The sequence below is a fragment of the Danio aesculapii genome, chromosome 5 (assembly GCF_903798145.1).
Source record: "Danio aesculapii chromosome 5, fDanAes4.1, whole genome shotgun sequence".
In the NCBI taxonomy this organism is placed as follows: domain Eukaryota; kingdom Metazoa; phylum Chordata; class Actinopteri; order Cypriniformes; family Danionidae; genus Danio; species Danio aesculapii.
The window spans coordinates 51,285,689-51,302,478 of record NC_079439.1 but is presented as its reverse complement, the minus strand read 5'-3'; the positions used below and the strand labels follow the sequence as shown (position 1 = coordinate 51,302,478).

At 34.5% G+C, this 16,790-nt stretch overlaps 2 protein-coding genes across 2 annotated transcripts in view; one reads left to right on the top strand and one right to left on the bottom strand.

Moving 5' to 3' along the window:
- Positions 1–4,128, top strand: part of tprn (taperin) — a 41,452-nt gene extending 37,324 nt beyond the window's left edge. The window contains exon 4 of the mRNA XM_056458445.1: positions 2,824–4,128. Within this exon, the coding sequence (XP_056314420.1) occupies positions 2,824–2,886 (63 nt within the window). The 3' untranslated portion in view covers positions 2,887–4,128. The remainder of the gene's footprint in view (positions 1–2,823) is intronic.
- A 2,435-nt stretch (positions 4,129–6,563) lies between these two features.
- On the bottom strand, positions 6,564–16,076 carry ssna1 (Sjogren syndrome nuclear autoantigen 1). The gene is made up of 3 exons (XM_056457031.1): positions 15,786–16,076; positions 12,371–12,570; positions 6,564–6,877 (listed from the first exon to the last, which is right to left on the bottom strand). Exons 1-3 carry the CDS (start codon positions 15,835–15,837, stop codon positions 6,782–6,784), a joined length of 348 nt encoding a protein of 115 aa, XP_056313006.1. The 5' UTR covers positions 15,838–16,076; the 3' UTR covers positions 6,564–6,781.
- Positions 16,077–16,790: the final 714 nt, after the last annotated feature.

The following is a 16,790-nucleotide window of genomic DNA, read 5'->3' as shown; positions in this document are numbered from 1 at the left end:
TTGTATTTGACTTGCATTACAACATCGATGCAGTAAAACGAACCTTATAAAATTGAAAATATTCACAAACCTTTCACCGGAAGTTTATCATTGGCTGAAAAACAATAGCTGTGCATATAGACCACTAAAGCCTCAAAAGTGTAACTAAACCAGTATGCATGTGCACACACAAAACAAGGATTAGTCGTTGTATGCATAGTATGAAAAATGGAGTCATTTTGAGATTTAGTTCAACAACAGTAGGCAACATTAACAGTGTTAGCCAACCTAAAAATTACCAATTCATGAGCGTTAGCTGTCACCAGCCAGCAAAAATGCACAGATCATCTGTTTGTAACTCAGGAAGCTTGACTACTTTTTCTCATCATAACACAATTAGCTGATAACAATTAGCTGATAAAGCTGTTGCCTTATTGGCTGCTGTCTGAAACCGCAGATTGATTATAGGCACTTTGAATTTATGAAGATGACGCATAATTATTGTTTATTAGAGAACTAGACTGAAGATGACCAAACTTTTCAATTTCAAATCACTGTTCCACTATAGTCACTCTTTCCAATCCCCCGAGACCTTTGTTAAAAAACTCCAGAGCACAAATTTTTAGATGAAATCGGAGAGCTCTCTACCACTTCATACACTGTAAAAAAATTGTCACCTTAGAATGATAAGGTTCTATCAGACATTTTTGTCAAAATTGAGTTATTGACATATTCTTATTAAATGACTTATTTTCATTATGGGATGTTTTTTTATAAGTTGTTTACATTTTAAGACTTTATTTAAAAAACAAATGTTACACACATACTGTCTGCTATGGAATGCAAAAACATTGAAGCTCAATATCTCAAAATCATTCAGAACGCAGATAGAACCTTATAATTCCAAGGTGATGAAATACTGGGTTCCACACAATCAATTTGTGTTTGGACAACATGAAGGATTTAAGTTAAATTAGTAGTTTTTACAAATTTAAGTAGATTGAACTTAAAAAAATTCAGTTGTCGATGGAAATACTTTGCACCTGTGGTATTCAGTTTATGAATGGTTTAGGCACAAGTCAACAGTTTGGCGACGCTGTCTAAGCCTTGCGTCATAATTTTTTTATCATGCACGGTAAAACCGTATACTGAGATAAAATAAGGTGGAAGTTTGACGGTATCAAAATTCGGATACTACCCAAGCCTAACTACCAAGTCCCATTTTATGTTTGTTTTTTAAACATTTGTGTCCAACTGCTGCCAAAAGACTTACCAGACAAGTATAATATAAAGCACTTTTTTCTCTCACTTGTATGATTAACACCAAAAATCTAGTTTGAAGTTAATAAATAATTAAGAGCTTTAATAAAAGCTAAATATTAACTGAAATATTTTTTTGCGAAGTTGAGCTACTGTTTGTGCCACACTGCCTTCATGTTTAACATGAAACATAAAAACAATTAATACACCATAAATAACTCTTTTGCACAACATTAAACCTTAAATAACTCTTTTTTACAATATTCACCTTTAATACACCTCTTGCACAATATCCTGCACAACATTGTTCAGTCTCATGTAAAAGTACTTGTATAGTATTATGCAGGGCCGGATTAACCAATGGACATTATGGACACAGGCCCAGGGGCCCGTGTGAACTTGGGGCCCCTGCAATGGGAAAAAAAATGCAGATTTGGAGTGTTTATTTAGGCTAAGTGCAAATAGCGCACCTTGTTGGAATAAGCTAGTTGAGTGATTCTCCCCCATCACTGTTTGAGCAACAGAGACAACATAACTAAAGAGTGCAACCAACAGCAATGTGAGTGGCATAGCTCGTAAAGAGCATGGCAACATGTTTGACGCGATCAATCATGAACCCGGTTCGAAACCAGCATCTGATGAACACGTCTTCTTTTTTCCCCCACTACATATCAGATTTTGCTTACTCTTCATCACGAGGACAAGTAGGAATCATTAATAAGTGTGTATATTATAAAAGACTCCAATTTATAGAACTGAATTGGAGATGTGTTATATCTAAATCATATGCATTATAAGTTTGTAGAAGTTATAAAATAAAAATATCCTTAAATATATATTTTAGTACTGCTTCTGTGAACTTGAACAAGTATATTAAAATCCATTAATTTTCACTAGTTTTATTAGTATTTTTTTTTTCAAATTGTGCTTTAAATGCTTTAAAAATAAGTTAAATCTTTGTAGACTAGAAATATATATATACTGTATATCATTTATTTTAAAAAATGCAGGCAATACATTATAGAATAATTTTATTTTAAAAAATATTATATTAATCTTAATTTTTTTTTCATTCAACTATAAAGGTGCGGCCAGGTAGGGGGCCTACAAGACATTGTGCCCAGGGGCCTCTGAATTCTTAATCCGGGTCTGGTCTGATGTGTATAGTTAAGTATCTTATAGTATATGTTAGTTATGCATAGATTTTTTTAAAAATAGCTCTTATGTCCAGTGTTGTGTTTGTATTAATAATTAATTTATGTTGCACCGTGGTTCTGTGAGACACAACATTTCATTCCTCTGTATGTTATGTCCACAAAATTAAATCACAAATCAAAAATCGCAATATCTGTCAAAATAAATAAATAAATAAGTAAAAAAAAATATATAAAAATCACAATTAGATATCTTCCCCAAATCGCACAGCCCTGTTTCATATCGCAATGTATATTGTTGAAAAACAAAATATTCCAATGTCAGTTTTTTCCAATATCGCGCAGCCCTAGTTTGGAGGAAGTGCATCCATTAATTCAACATTTTACTATAGTATTCGCCTTTTAACTTTCCTCTCATTTTTATTCACAGCTCACACCTGCTGATAGCTCCTCTTTATCAGACTTCAGCAGTGAACCAGCCCTCTACTTCTAAACCTTCCAGATGTCTGGAAGAAACGGGACCAACCACTGCCTGGTAGCACCAACCTGGATGCAAAGGAACATCCTCCAGGACAATGGGACCAGTAGCAAGCAGCACTGCAAACATACATTCCATATATCTGTGTCTGTACGCCATCAACGTCAACAGCAGAACTGTCCTGTTGCCACCGCTTCGATTGTGATGGACATTTTTTACCGGCTTGAATAGCCTTTCCACTCTTAAATAACATACTTCCTCTATGTATGTAATACTCACCTCATGAAAGTGACCAAATTTCTAAAAGAGGGAATGACTGTCCTTACAGTAGGAAGAGAAGCTGAGAGTGTTACGGGACTTCAGAACGAGGACAATAAAAGGGTGAAGTGATTAAAAAAAACTAAATAAGTGACTTTTTAAAGAATGATTGGTGAAAGGGTGCCACAAACCTTGTTCTTTGTGATGTTTTTTTGTATGTATGTGCATGTGTAGGTCTGTTTTGACAGAATTCCTTCACTTTAGTATCATTTGCTCTGTTTGTATGTCTGTGTTTTGTTCATCGTAGACAAATTTGATGCAGACCGATATATTACACAGTGGAAATACTAACAACATGTTAGTGTTGACTTAGCGATTCTAGATCTGTTTTTAGGAGCAGCTCTTTATTAGTCAATTAGGTTGGTAATAACATCCATTTTGCTTTGATTTGTTTTCATGGTAAGAGAATTAATTTATAACTCCAACAAAACCTGAATCACAATTGGTCACATTTGAGATTACCAATGCAGTTGTCAATAAATCTGTGAAGCCATACCCAGGTTACATTTTATCCCAATAATAATAATAATAATAATAATAATAGTAATAATATATTTGGCATAAATTACCGCCGTTTTTAGTAACATGTATCCATCTTTTACTTTTAGGGTGAAATATGAGCTGGGAATGTTCTTGACAAGTTTTGTGAGATTTATGCAGTGACCTACATGTGTTTTAGCCATTTTAAGCTTGGTGTTACCAACAAACACACCAGTTTGTCCATAATCATGCTTCAGTTATATCCTTACGTATTTTAAACCGAATGTTCTTGCAGTACGAATGGGTTTTGCAGTCAGCAAAAATTATGTTGTGGGTTTGTGAGTGGGCACGCTCTATGCTTGAGCTGCCTGTGTGTGCGCGAAACATTTGGACTACATACACACAATGCCAACTGACTTTAAGTGTGTGTAATCTAATAAACGGCTCCGGCGTATCTCCTCCTGTGTCTCCTCAGCCTCTCATACCAGTATTGATGTATAGATTGTACACTCCAGGCAGTTTTCATAATTTATTCCATGTATCTTATCTGTTTTTTATTAATTTTAATCAAAGGGCAAACAGTAGCACTGCTGTGCTTCAGGATCTCTTTTTTTAATCATTTAACATCATGTACAAAGTTACATGTGTGTTGTTAGGACAATTACATCTCAGTCCTATGCGTTTGTATTCATTCATTTGCACTGTCTTTGTTTTGCTTGATTTTGCACCTCACGCAGTCACATTTGACAGCTGGAGATCTTCCTCTTGGTTGAAATTACGCCTAATTGATTTTACGAATCTAATATCACTTGGATGTTGTCATTTAAAGCAGTTGAGATCTGTGACCAGCAAAGCATTGACAAAAAGCACCAGTTGCCTGTTTTCTTTTGAAAACACTGGTTTTCTTCACATTGCACATCATTCTGATTGGATTAATTCAAGTTTTAATATCTGGCATGTCTACATCAGCTGCAATTGGCCATCCTGTTTTGATTGTTTTAACTTAACGCACTACCATTTAAAGTTTGGGGTCAGTAAGATGCTCTTTTAAATAATATTACTGAAAAAAAAGAATGTTTAGTTATACAGTATGTTAAATTGATCAATAGTGGATGTGTTCAGTTTTATTTTGTTATAAAAATTGTGAATTAAGTATCAAGTTTGCACTTAAAATATTTGTATTTTTTTTAAAACAAATAAACCAGGGGTCTCAAACTCAGGGGGGGGGTTGGGGGGGGGGTGACATTTTAATGACTGACAATTCATAGGAGGGCTATTTTAACATTCAAACACAAGAAAAAAAGTGGAAAAGACATAATTTAGACTTTATTAGCATTACCCGTCACCACTGATAATGCAAATCAGCACCTTTATTGTGTCACACATCAGCTGCTGAAATATATCTGTGGTTGTTGTGTGTATGGCCAAGCATCAGACACACACTCAGTCATTCTTCCACAGAGTATATGTAGTCAAAACTCTATATTTTTGTTTCTTGTTGTACATATTGAAGGGGTAGTTTAAATTGCTATGAAAATACTAGGTATGATAATTATTATTCTGTCCTAACCAATTGTATTGTCCCAATAGCGTAAGAACAGCAGAAAGCAGTTTGGGTAACTTTAATCACTTTACTGGCAATTGTTCTTCTCAATATCTTTTTTTTTTGTAAAACAACAAAGAGGGGGAAAGTATTTACATATTCACATTTACTTTAACAAGTCCAATTCAACCAGCAGTACAATTAGACTAATGTACATAGTTTTTAAGCAAACCTTAAGAAGCATATGAGGAAAATCTATTAAATGAGACCATTTGAATCAAATATTAGCAAAGTGATCATATTTGTTACACCACCAGCATAACGTGTAAGCCATGAAGAGGTGTTTGTACAAAAAAATACAAGTGGTATAAAACTGATAATAATCAAACGACACTTGAATATTTACAAAAATAGAGCTTTAGTAAAAATAGAGCACTTACGGACATTTTATTGTTTAAATCAGCCACAAAATTAAAACACATACGTGTTACTCTCGACCTACACTGACAGAAAATGAAAGTAAAACTAATCTGAATGCAGTACTTTAAATTTCAACTAGATGGCAGGTCAAAACCACAAGTGGCTAGACGCGACTGCACAACAAATGGTTCAAAAACATGTTTTGGAGGGCCGAATCTAATATTTTTGACGTTAGATGCGGGGTAGAGGGAGGAGGAGGGCGGGCCGACAGTTTGAGACCCCTGAATTAAACCATTTTAAAAATCCCAAACTTTTAAAGAAGCACGCTGTATAAGACAGATCGTTAAAAACAATCCAATTTTTCACTGATTACTTAGTCTTTGAACTCACACGTCACAATTAAGGTCACATTTATGCAAGAGAGAAATAAAAGAAGGCTATTTCACCAAGTGTTGGAATTCAGACTTCCATTCTAGTTCAGTATGTCACTTCAGCATTCTGCTCACCACCCCAGTCTACAACAGATCCTCCAGATGTTCTAGCACACATTAAATATTCTCGAGGGATGTATATTAGACGTTTAGAGGGTTGGGAACTATTGCTTTTGTGTCTTACAAAATGTAATGCAACTCGAAGTGCTTTCATTAGTTCCTATAACTCCAGTCAAGCTGCTCATTGCTCTGATGGTTGATGTACTGTATGTCAAAGCTTTTGTTTATCATCATTTCTGTTTTCGCATCAAGAGAATATTAAATACAATAATTGTATTTGATTAATTCAGAGTGGGGGGAAAAATGTCAAACAAGGAAATGTTCAATAAACAGATCGAAAGCGTGTGGAGTGTTTTTGTCTTGGGATATTACTGATAATCAGACATTAATTCAGAGATTATTCAGAGATGCAATTTTTTAATGTTATCTTTATTAAAATATTTAAATAAAATCTTTACATTAAACACTAATATGTATCAAAACATAATTACAAATCTATACACTGCACATACAGAGCTTCCTGATAGGGATGAGAAGAAACATTCTGATGTTGTGTGGTGAAAAAGGAAAGGAAAGAAAAGAGAAAAAGGTGAGAGAGGAGATGAATTGAACATAAACAAATGAAAGGACAAAGAGGACGCGAACATTCAGGACTAAATCAATGATCTTTACTGCTTCTTGGTTCAGTGGCTTTGGTCAGATTCCCCGCTTCTTTCTTCAAAACGCTCAAAAGTGTCTGCGAGCTTTCAAGAATCTAAGAAAAACATGTAGAAAGGGTTTAGTTAGTCTTGGTCTTCAGTTAGACTTAAAGTCCGTGTGAAATCAAAATTTACAGTTTATTTTTCTCATAAGGTGAATAATTATGTGCAAGTTAATTCACTGAAAATGCTTTGTTTTGGTAATCTTCAATCAAAGCCTGACTATTTGGAGTGGCTCTCCTTCTGTTGACATCAATCTGAGCACTTCCATAGAGTGGAGGAACTATGACATCACCTTGTAGGCCAATCAGCTGCTAGCATAAAATGTCCCCTCGATAAAATCTCCAAATTTTTGGGGGGATAAAATCCCCCAAAGGATTTTCCCATAGACTTTTCGAAGATTTCAAATAAGCTCTGTGTTCAAACACAGTTCGTTACACCTACACTGCTTGTTCAACCAGATGATCCTCATACGATAATATGTTTATCAATTTAGGGTCCTAAATGCAAACGCAACAACTGAAAAGCTAACATTAGGCTATAAACGGACTACACAGAGTTCAGGGCACTCGCCTGTTACGTCAACATCACCCTGCAACAGACAACATTTTAAGCTTATTTATAAAAATATGGTCCATGATAACAAGTTACTCTCTCAATTTATTATATTACAATCCACACTTTATAATATAAACAATTTTTAGATCAAAATTTATAGACCTATGTGATTTTAGGATAGTTTTCCTGTGAGAAATACATTTGTTTTGCTTTACAGTTGTTGTAGAAGTTTTAAAACCCATGCTGTATGTTTTATAAATGTGCCTACATATTAGTCTTATAAGACATATTTAAAGATGTGTATTGCCCATGTGCATACAGCCTTATTGAAAACCTAGCTGTGGCTGTCAATTACAAATCCCATATTCTTTTTCATAGATGACAGAACTGAGGGGCAAGTCTATTAAATGCCTGCAAATCCCATCATGGATAAAGAACATTGAATTTTCTTTTTTGTCAGGAACTACAGTGAAAAGCAGCCCATACAGTCACATATGCTATAAGTTTTAAGGTGAGTGTAAATATTGCAGGTATGGCATTCTGTAAAATTTGTTCAGATGAAAAATCATTAATACATGTTATTGTTAAATTATCCGTTAAAATGTCAGTAAATTTTCATATATATTTACTAATTTATTCAGACATTTACATTACTGAAAGCAGGAAAGAGACATGGTGCACTATGGTAAGCAGTATATACATAAAATAGCTTTATTAAAATAAAATTTGTCATGACGGCCTCTACAAGTTATTATCTACACACAATATAAATACCTAATTAGAAAAATACTACAAACTATAAAGTACTATTCAAGAAAATACTTAACCAATAACCGACAAATCCAAATGAACAACGCAAGCTGTAAATTTAAAGCAGGCTGCGTTCTAGATCAGTTCAGCTCACTGACGTATAATGTCTCCGACATTAAGCAACTTGATAGCAACTGTCTTTTTAAAGAAGCGTAACCAATTTAAAAAAAAAATCAAGAATGAGATGTAACTGATGTGTTTTATGTTGTAGAATAAAACGTGAAAGTATCTTAAGTTTGTGGTAGCCATGAACCTTATTTAAGCCATTTAACCGAAATCTCATTCAAAAAACCCATTGACTTTGGGACGAGGGAACCGCTAAAGCGCCAACTTGCTTCCGTATTTTCGCATACAAATTGACTTCATAGTTCCTCCACACTATTATAGCAACTTTATATTGACATTCTTAACCACGCACCTCTTACCATTGTTTGCTATGAAAGAATAATGCACAAAAAAGCTCCGCCCCTACTCAATATACTGTTTCAGTTGAAAGCACATTAACATGCTGAAATAACTCTCAGAATCTTCCAGTGCACAATCACGAACAGTGAACCACTAAATCATGTCTTTCTAAAAAACCTCTGCATGTTGCTCTGCTACTTTGGTGGTATTATTTAGTCTAATTAGTCGGACACATCATTTGTGGAAAAAAGATGAACTTGCAGGCTTTTCAACTTCTTGAATATGTAATCAGTCAACCACATGGCAGGAAGTGGATTTTAGCATAGTCATTGTAAAGACAAACTGAGCATCAGAATGAGGAAGAATAACTGATTTTGTACACTGCATGGTTGATGGTACCAGACAGGCTGGTCTGAATATTTTAGAAATCGATGATCTTCTACAATTTTAGATATGTAGATATTTATAAGATTTACCAAAATAAAAGCTATTATTATCTTCACCCCATTACCACATAATTCATCTAATACTTCAACTTATTTCTTCTTTTCGGAAGCTTTAAGATAATGATAAAGAGGTCTAAAAATAATTTATTGCATCTGCAATAGTCACATCGCAAGACATGCAATGTTGAGTCTGGATTTTAGTTTACTAGGAGCTAAAGAACTGTATTTAATTACTTACTTATTTACAGTTGAAGTCAGAATTATTAGCCCCATTTGAATTTTTTCCAAATGTTGTTTAACAGAGCAAGGAAATTTTCACATTATGTCTGATAATGTTTTTTCTTCCGGAGAAAGTTGTTTCTTATTCTTATTTGTTTTATTTCGGCTAGAATAAAAGCAGTTTTTAATTTTTCAAAAGCCATTTTAAAGTCAAAATTATTAGACCCTTTAAGCTATATTTTTTTTGATAAACTACAGAACAAACCATCATTATACAATAACTTTCCCAATGACGTAATTAACCTAGTTAAGCCTTTAAATGTCACTATAAGCTGTATAGAAGCGTCTTGAAAAATATCTTGTCAAATATTATTTACTGTCATCATGGCAATGATAAAATAAATCAGTTATTAGAAAAGAGTTATTAAAACTATTATGTTTAGAAATCTGTTAGAAAAATCTTCTCTCCGTTCAACAGAAAATGGGGAAAAAAATAAACAGGGTGGGGGCTAATAATTCAGGGGGGCTAATAATTCTGACTTCAACTGCATATGATTTATGCAAAAGAAAAAAAAAAAGTTTCACTTGGAAATTGTCCTGTTTTTTATCCAAATGTGCACATTGTAAAGCAAAAACAAGATTATTTTACTCCACTGGCAGATAATATAGCTTGTTTTAAGAAAAAAAAAAACTCAACTTTGCTTTATTTCTTCTGAAGTTGAAAACAAAATAATATCTTTACTCGATCTAAGACTTTTTTTTATATATTTGGACTAGATATGAGACCAAGCAAAGTAAGAAACCATTTTTTGCATTGTGATTATTCAGTTTCTGTACCCGAATACTCCCCAGAAAACTGTCAAATAGCTGTTCAAAATATCTTGTGAAACTGTATTCATATCGCAATATTTAAAATCGCAGAACAATAAAATATTGCAATATTAGATTTTTCCAATATCTTGCACCCCTAGTTCAGACTACATCTATAACGAAAAAGATTTAGAGAAATTATGCCATTGGGATCTCTTTCAGAATGTTTTTTTTCTTCCAACAAATAAACAATAAATTTAAAGCTACAGATGACATTGTGAAAAAAGCTCTACTTGATGTTCTATTTTCCAATAATGTTAAAATATCTTGGAAACAACCAGTTAAACTATGGTGAATGATGCTAACAAATACATACATGAATACATATGCAAGTCAGGATTCCAAATTGAAGTAAACAATAAACGTTCCTCAGGTTTTCAGTTACAGTTTTAGTGTCTTTTGTGTTACCGCCTTTGTAAATGCAGGGGAAAATAATTTGTGTTGTTTTTATTCCAACACACTAACTGCTATTGCTAAATTGACTGTTTGATTAGACTTATTACTGTATTCACTAGTTAAAGGCACTAGTAGCACACCGAGGACATCTGTTGGTTACAGGGGGTAATATAAAACTCCAAATTCAGTAACAGAAAAACAATTTTAAGAACAAGCTAAGCCTAACCATGTGTTGTCAGTTAGGTGGAAAGTTTTTTGTGTGAAGGTCAAATCTGTGTATAAATACGAAAAATAAACATGATCATTAGTGAATGATACCCAATGATATTTATCACTTTCGTGCTTGGTGTGTACAGCGATTAACAGCCTTCTTTCAGCATTTTTTATATCCTTTATTTTCATCTCTCAGTCCTCAGTCTGGAATGTGTGGAGATCAGTTAATGACAGTCAGTATTTTATCCACTGTTTAGGTGGAGACCAAGAGACACGTATATTTTGTCATTCGGTCTAAAACTATTGTTGATATCTTACACAATTTTATTTATTTACATTACATTATTCTAGTATATTTTAATCACATTTTATTTGATGAAATTCAAAACATTGGCTGTCTTGATCAACTGTATATTTTAGTATTATATTTGTGAGTCGCCACAGCGGAATGAACCGCCAACTTATCCAGCATATGTTTTTCATGCAGCGGATGCCCTTCCAGCCACAACCCATCACTGGGAAACATCCATACACACTCATTTAAACACAGACTCATACACTACGGTCAATTTCAGCATACCCAATTCACCAGTACCACATGTCTTTGGACTTGTGGGGGAAACTGGAGCACATGGAGGAAACCTACACGAACACGGGCAGAACATGCAAACTCCACACAGAAATGCCAACTGACCCAGCTGTGGCTCGAACCAGCGACCTTCTTGCTGTGCGGCGAACGTGCTACCCACTGCGCCACCGCATCACCCTAATACAATTCTTTTGGACTGACTAATCTAATGTATATGCAGAAATATAATATTGAACAGCTTCTTATTAAAAATATGAATTTAAAAAACAGATTTGTGAAGGGTGTACTCATGTATGCTGAGCACTGTATATTGTTTTAGCATCAATATCGCAATGTGATCATTCGCAATGGTCACATCGCAAGATATGCAATGTTGAGTTTATTTTATAATTTTTTATTTGCATCTGTTTTTGAGGCCTGTGACAGTTTTATGATTTTAAAAGCATTCAAAAAATGCACTGTTTGTAACTTTAATACCGAATAATTTTTAAATATATATATTTTTATTATAAAATTACTGTACCTGAATACTGTTAGGACTCAGAAAATGATAAAATACTGTTCATTTTAATAGTATTTTTTCTTTATTGTATTTACAGATTGTTTGCTAGACTTTATGCAGATGCACTCTCTTAGAGAATCCCCCTAAAATGATCAATTCTTTCTAAATAGAGATATTCAACTGGAGATATTGCATTTATTTCACAGTATATAAAAATCGCAGAATAATATAATCGCAATGTTAGATTTTTCCAATATAGTGAAGCACTAGTAACTATGGTAACTAAAAAGCGAAAAGCAACAAAATAATGGTGACCTCTTATTTTAAACAGTAACTTATTAATTATCCATTTATTTCAGAAAGGCTGTACAAGTTTAATTCATTAGAGGCTGGCACTGGGTTTAGCAAACTGGTTATCACATAATTGCAGAAAAATTAAATAAAATCCAATCCTTTTCACTATAAAGTTCTCACTTATGCAATATTAATAAAGCTAGAAGAATATGAAGATATTGTCTAATTTGTTAGATTGTTTCCATACCTTCATATACGCAGCTTCCGTCTCCGCAATGGTGCGGTCAAATTCAGCACGAGCACTGAGACGGTGGGCCAGGCTCTCGTTTACACGACTTAGCTTCTCTGTTAGCACACGGATGTCATGCTGCAGACGAGCTTTTTCTGCCTCCTCCTGCTGGATCAGCCGGTTCAGATCTTCTCTTTTAGAGCACAGCTCCTCTATACCTGAGGAAAATGAGGGATGAAAGAGGCCATCATTTGAAATTGGTAGGCAGTAGGCTTGGGCGGTAATACAGTAAAATGGTATACCGCAGGATCTAAAAATAGCAACGGTATCATTACAATTATACCGTCATAAAAACAATTCCCTTATGTAGGAGACAAGGATTAAATATTAAATATAATTTAATTAATGCCCAAAAAAGGGTATGCGTGGTTGTCATCACGGGACAGCGTGGAGGAGAAAGAGAGAAGATGGCGAGTTGCGGACCAAGTGACCTGGTCTCGTAAAAAACAACACAACTTCTGCAGTTTGGCAGTTTTTCAGGTTTCGACCAAACGAGAAGGGTGAGGTGGTAAATACGGACGAGGCAATTTGCAAATTGAGCAACAAAAAGGTGACCGCGAGCGATGGAAATACCTCGCACCTACGGTATTCAGTTTATGAATGGTTTAGGCACAAGCCAAGAGTTTGGCGACGCTGTCTAAGCCTTGCGTCATAATTTTTTTGATTATGCACGGTGATACCGTATACCGATATAAAATAGGGAGGAAGTTTGACGGTATCAAAATTCAGATACCGCCCAAGCCTACTAGGCAGCTTCAGCCCATGTCCATGTTTTTCTTGTGTTGCTTTACATTCATGTTGTGATAGTAGAGAGGGAGTGTATATAAATGGCAGAGGAATGCTTGCTCAGCACTTTCTCCTGCTGGTTCATGCAATAAAGAACCAGGGCTGAGGCTGATGTAAAAATGATGTGCATGCACAAAATCGCCAATGAATGTGTACACAATTGTACATCTATCCACACTCCCTCTTTCACTAATAGACAGTTGAAGGTAAAGTTATTATAATTAATATCAATATATACAATAATTTCAATATTTTCCAAGTGTTGTTTAACAGAGCCAAGATATTTTCACTGTATTTCTGATAACTTTAAAAGACTTTTCTCCTGAAGAAAAAAGTAGTAATCAGATATTATCAGCCTCCTTTAGAAATATATTTTTCAATTGGCTACAGAACAAACCCCAGCTGACAGTATGTGGTCATCTTCCTACCTAGTTTGTATTCCCTTTCTGACCTGCACCCTGTATGCCATGTGATAGCTTGTTAATTACTGGTTTAAATTGGATTGCTTGGAGTATGACAACGAACTAGCAAAACTCATATTCTGAATACATTTTTTTTTGCCCTTATAACGTTTAAGAATGTGCACAGCGGAAGAAATTTTGAAAACGGCTGGTAACAAAATAGTTTATAACCACAGCTACGCTAATTATTTTCTATATTCTCCATTTCCACCTGGGCATACTCATCCCGAGGCCTCTAGAGATTATGCAGTGCCATTGATGCGATCCAAAACCTGTGAAGAAATGATGCCAAGGTATCCATAATCCTGGACCAGGCCCTTTCATGAGCTGATGCTGTGGTGGTCATGGAGGGGTGGAGAGTGTGAGACTGATTCCTGAAAAACCAGTGACAGATGAGTCTTTGCATTGATCCCGTGGGCCAGCCTGATCACCCGCCAGTGACCTACTCACACCTGCAACTTTCTCCATGATGGGCGTCCAGCTTTCTCCAGCCTCTGGTGCCTAGACTACAGCTTTGCACAAGAAGTTTGGCCAGAGAAGAAAACGGTTGTGCCCAACTAAGCCTGGTTTCTCTCTAGTTTTTTTTCTCTTCACTTCGTCAAATGGTGAAGTTTGTTTCTTGCCACTGGCTTGCTTGGTTTGGGACTCGTGGTGCTGCACATCGATGGATTTGCTCTTCAGCATTTGGACTTTCAGCAGTGAAATTTAAACCACACTGAACTGTACTTCAACTCTGAAAACTGGACTGACACAGTTTCAATTTACTACAACTACTATGTTAAGCTGCTTTGACACAATCTTCATTGTAAAAGCATCTATAGAAATCAACATAAATTGAAATGGGAATTTCACAGTATTTTAAAAAAGTCTCTATAAACCTGAATGTTAGAAGAATGTTTAATCAACACATATTATGCTTTTCAAAATGAAGACAAATTATGTTACATTACCTTATTGTCAAATGTCGGTGTGTTAAGATCATAGTTTAAAGTGATGAACTACACATGTGTGAAAGTGTGAAACACTGACTAGCAGTTCGACATTTAACCTAATTCAAAGACTTTACAGGGTTCATACACATTTTACTACTAAAATTCCATGACTTTTCCATGACTTTCCAAGATGCAATGTCTACATATGCAATAGGCATGGGACGATAACCGTTTTCAAGGTATACCGCGGTTTTGAAAAGTTAAGGTTTTAAAACCGCCAAAATTTTCTGTAATACCGGTACTAAGGTATGTGTAAGATTTCTTATTTCCATTTTTTTTAGGACAACAGTATTTCCAGCAGAAAACATATCAAAAGATGTCATTTTAAATTGTAAAGAAATCTGTGTTTTTGAAACATATGAAGACAGCAGAAGTCGATGATTCATTTGAATTATTCAGCCTGACATGTTTACTGTTACAAAATATTTTAAATCTTTTAAATAATAAAATATATTGTTTTCAAAGGGGATAAAGTTTTTGTTTTTTACCCAGAGATTTACAAATATAGATATTTTAGAGCAGTAATCCCAATACTGTGATATTTTTATCCAAGGTTATCATACCGTCAGAATCTTATACTGGCCGCACTAATAATGTGTGTGTATGTGATTGACCAAGGACAGAAAAAAAGTAACGTTAAGTAACCTATTCAAGTATACAGATAGCTGTTTTCCATGACGTTTCCAAAACTTTGTGGGTTTTTCTGTTTTTCCAAAACTTTTCCAGGCCTGAAAAATGTCATGTTAAGATTCCATGACTTCTCCCGGTTTTCCATGGCCGTAGGAACTCTGACTTTACCTGATAACGTTACACGTGTTCAAATACTTTCTGAATCCACTCAATCTAATTAAAAGGATTATCGGTGTTTCACCCTAGACAAGAAAAGACATCAATTTGATCTTTCTTATTAATGGGTAGATGTCTTCTTTGCTAAAAGCAGTGAGGTTATTAATGTGAAGGAACAAAGGCACGTGATGAACATGAATTAGATTTTTTTAAACTAGTTTTTTGATTATTTCTAAGCTAATGTGACTGAGACTAGCTGCAAAGAACCACATACAACCAGAAGAAAGTAAAAATTGAAAAGGAAATGAAAGTTCCCCTGTCGGCAAAATGATATATCTGGCTACTTACACTTGACAAGCTCGTTGTTGTAGGTTTGCAGCGCAGCTCCTTGTTGGGTCATTCTGATTAGCAGCCGGCTATCTAGCTAACTACACATAAAGGCCTGTCTGAACCTTAACCGCTAAAGACGTTTCATGCAGTGAAGTCAGGTAGTTGGTTGTACCTTCTGATGCAGGCTTCTGCTTGAATTAACAAGCTGTACACTTCACCGGGTATTAAATGGTGAATATCAGCGAGGGGAGTAACTTCAAAGAAAACATTCCAGAAGCGAGTGAATCAAGTCTCCCTCCTGTTTCCATGGAAACGTCAAAGAAGCGTCATCACGACGGTTTCCGTTAGACTTTTATTTTATAAATTTGTTAAAAAAAATGAACCACCGTTTAACCATTAAACTAACAAAAAAGCAGTCAGAATATGAAAATGCAACGGCAAAAGAAATACACGCAAGTACACTGAACACATCCCATGCCTTTCCAGCTAATTATACTACACCTAGCAAGCCTTCTGACAGTTTTAATTTATAGAGGATACATAAAAAAAAACGAATGTATAAATCATAATAATTAGGTGTATTAGGTACTGATTAATTAATCATTTTAAACGTAATTAATGCAATCAATCATTCATGTGAGAATCGCAAATAACTTGCAAAGAACTTATCATCACTTATCATGAACTCGTTATCCTCATTATTATTATTATTATTATTCGATTATAATTTTTAAAAAAATATTTTGTAATATATTATAATAAAATAAAAAATAAAATTATAATTTTTAAAGCCCATAAACAGTGTATACACTATAGGCATATACATACAACAACAAATAGGCAAAATAATTATCTTTAACAGTGAAGAAAAATACAGCCAAAAACACAGGGGATATAAAATATATAACGTTAATGAAAAAGCAAAAATTACTTATTAAACATAGAAAAAAAGTCGCAAACAGATTAAGTTTTTAGAGCCTTTTTGTTATCAGACAACTGGATCAAAAAAAGGTATCATTTAAA

What these genes read in the sequence shown, in the direction of transcription:
- ssna1 (XM_056457031.1), bottom strand. Translation starts at nt 15,837, where the DNA reads ATGACCCAACAAGGAGCTGCGCTGCAAACCTACAACAACGAGCTTGTC. An exon ending in CAACAACGAGCTTGTCAAGT is followed by an intron (nt 12,571 to 15,785) that starts GTAAGTAGCCAG and finishes CATTTTCCTCAG; the next exon opens with GTATAGAGGAGCTGTGCTCT. An exon ending in CGGAAGCTGCGTATATGAAG is followed by an intron (nt 6,878 to 12,370) that starts GTATGGAAACAA and finishes TGTTTTTCTTAG; the next exon opens with ATTCTTGAAAGCTCGCAGAC.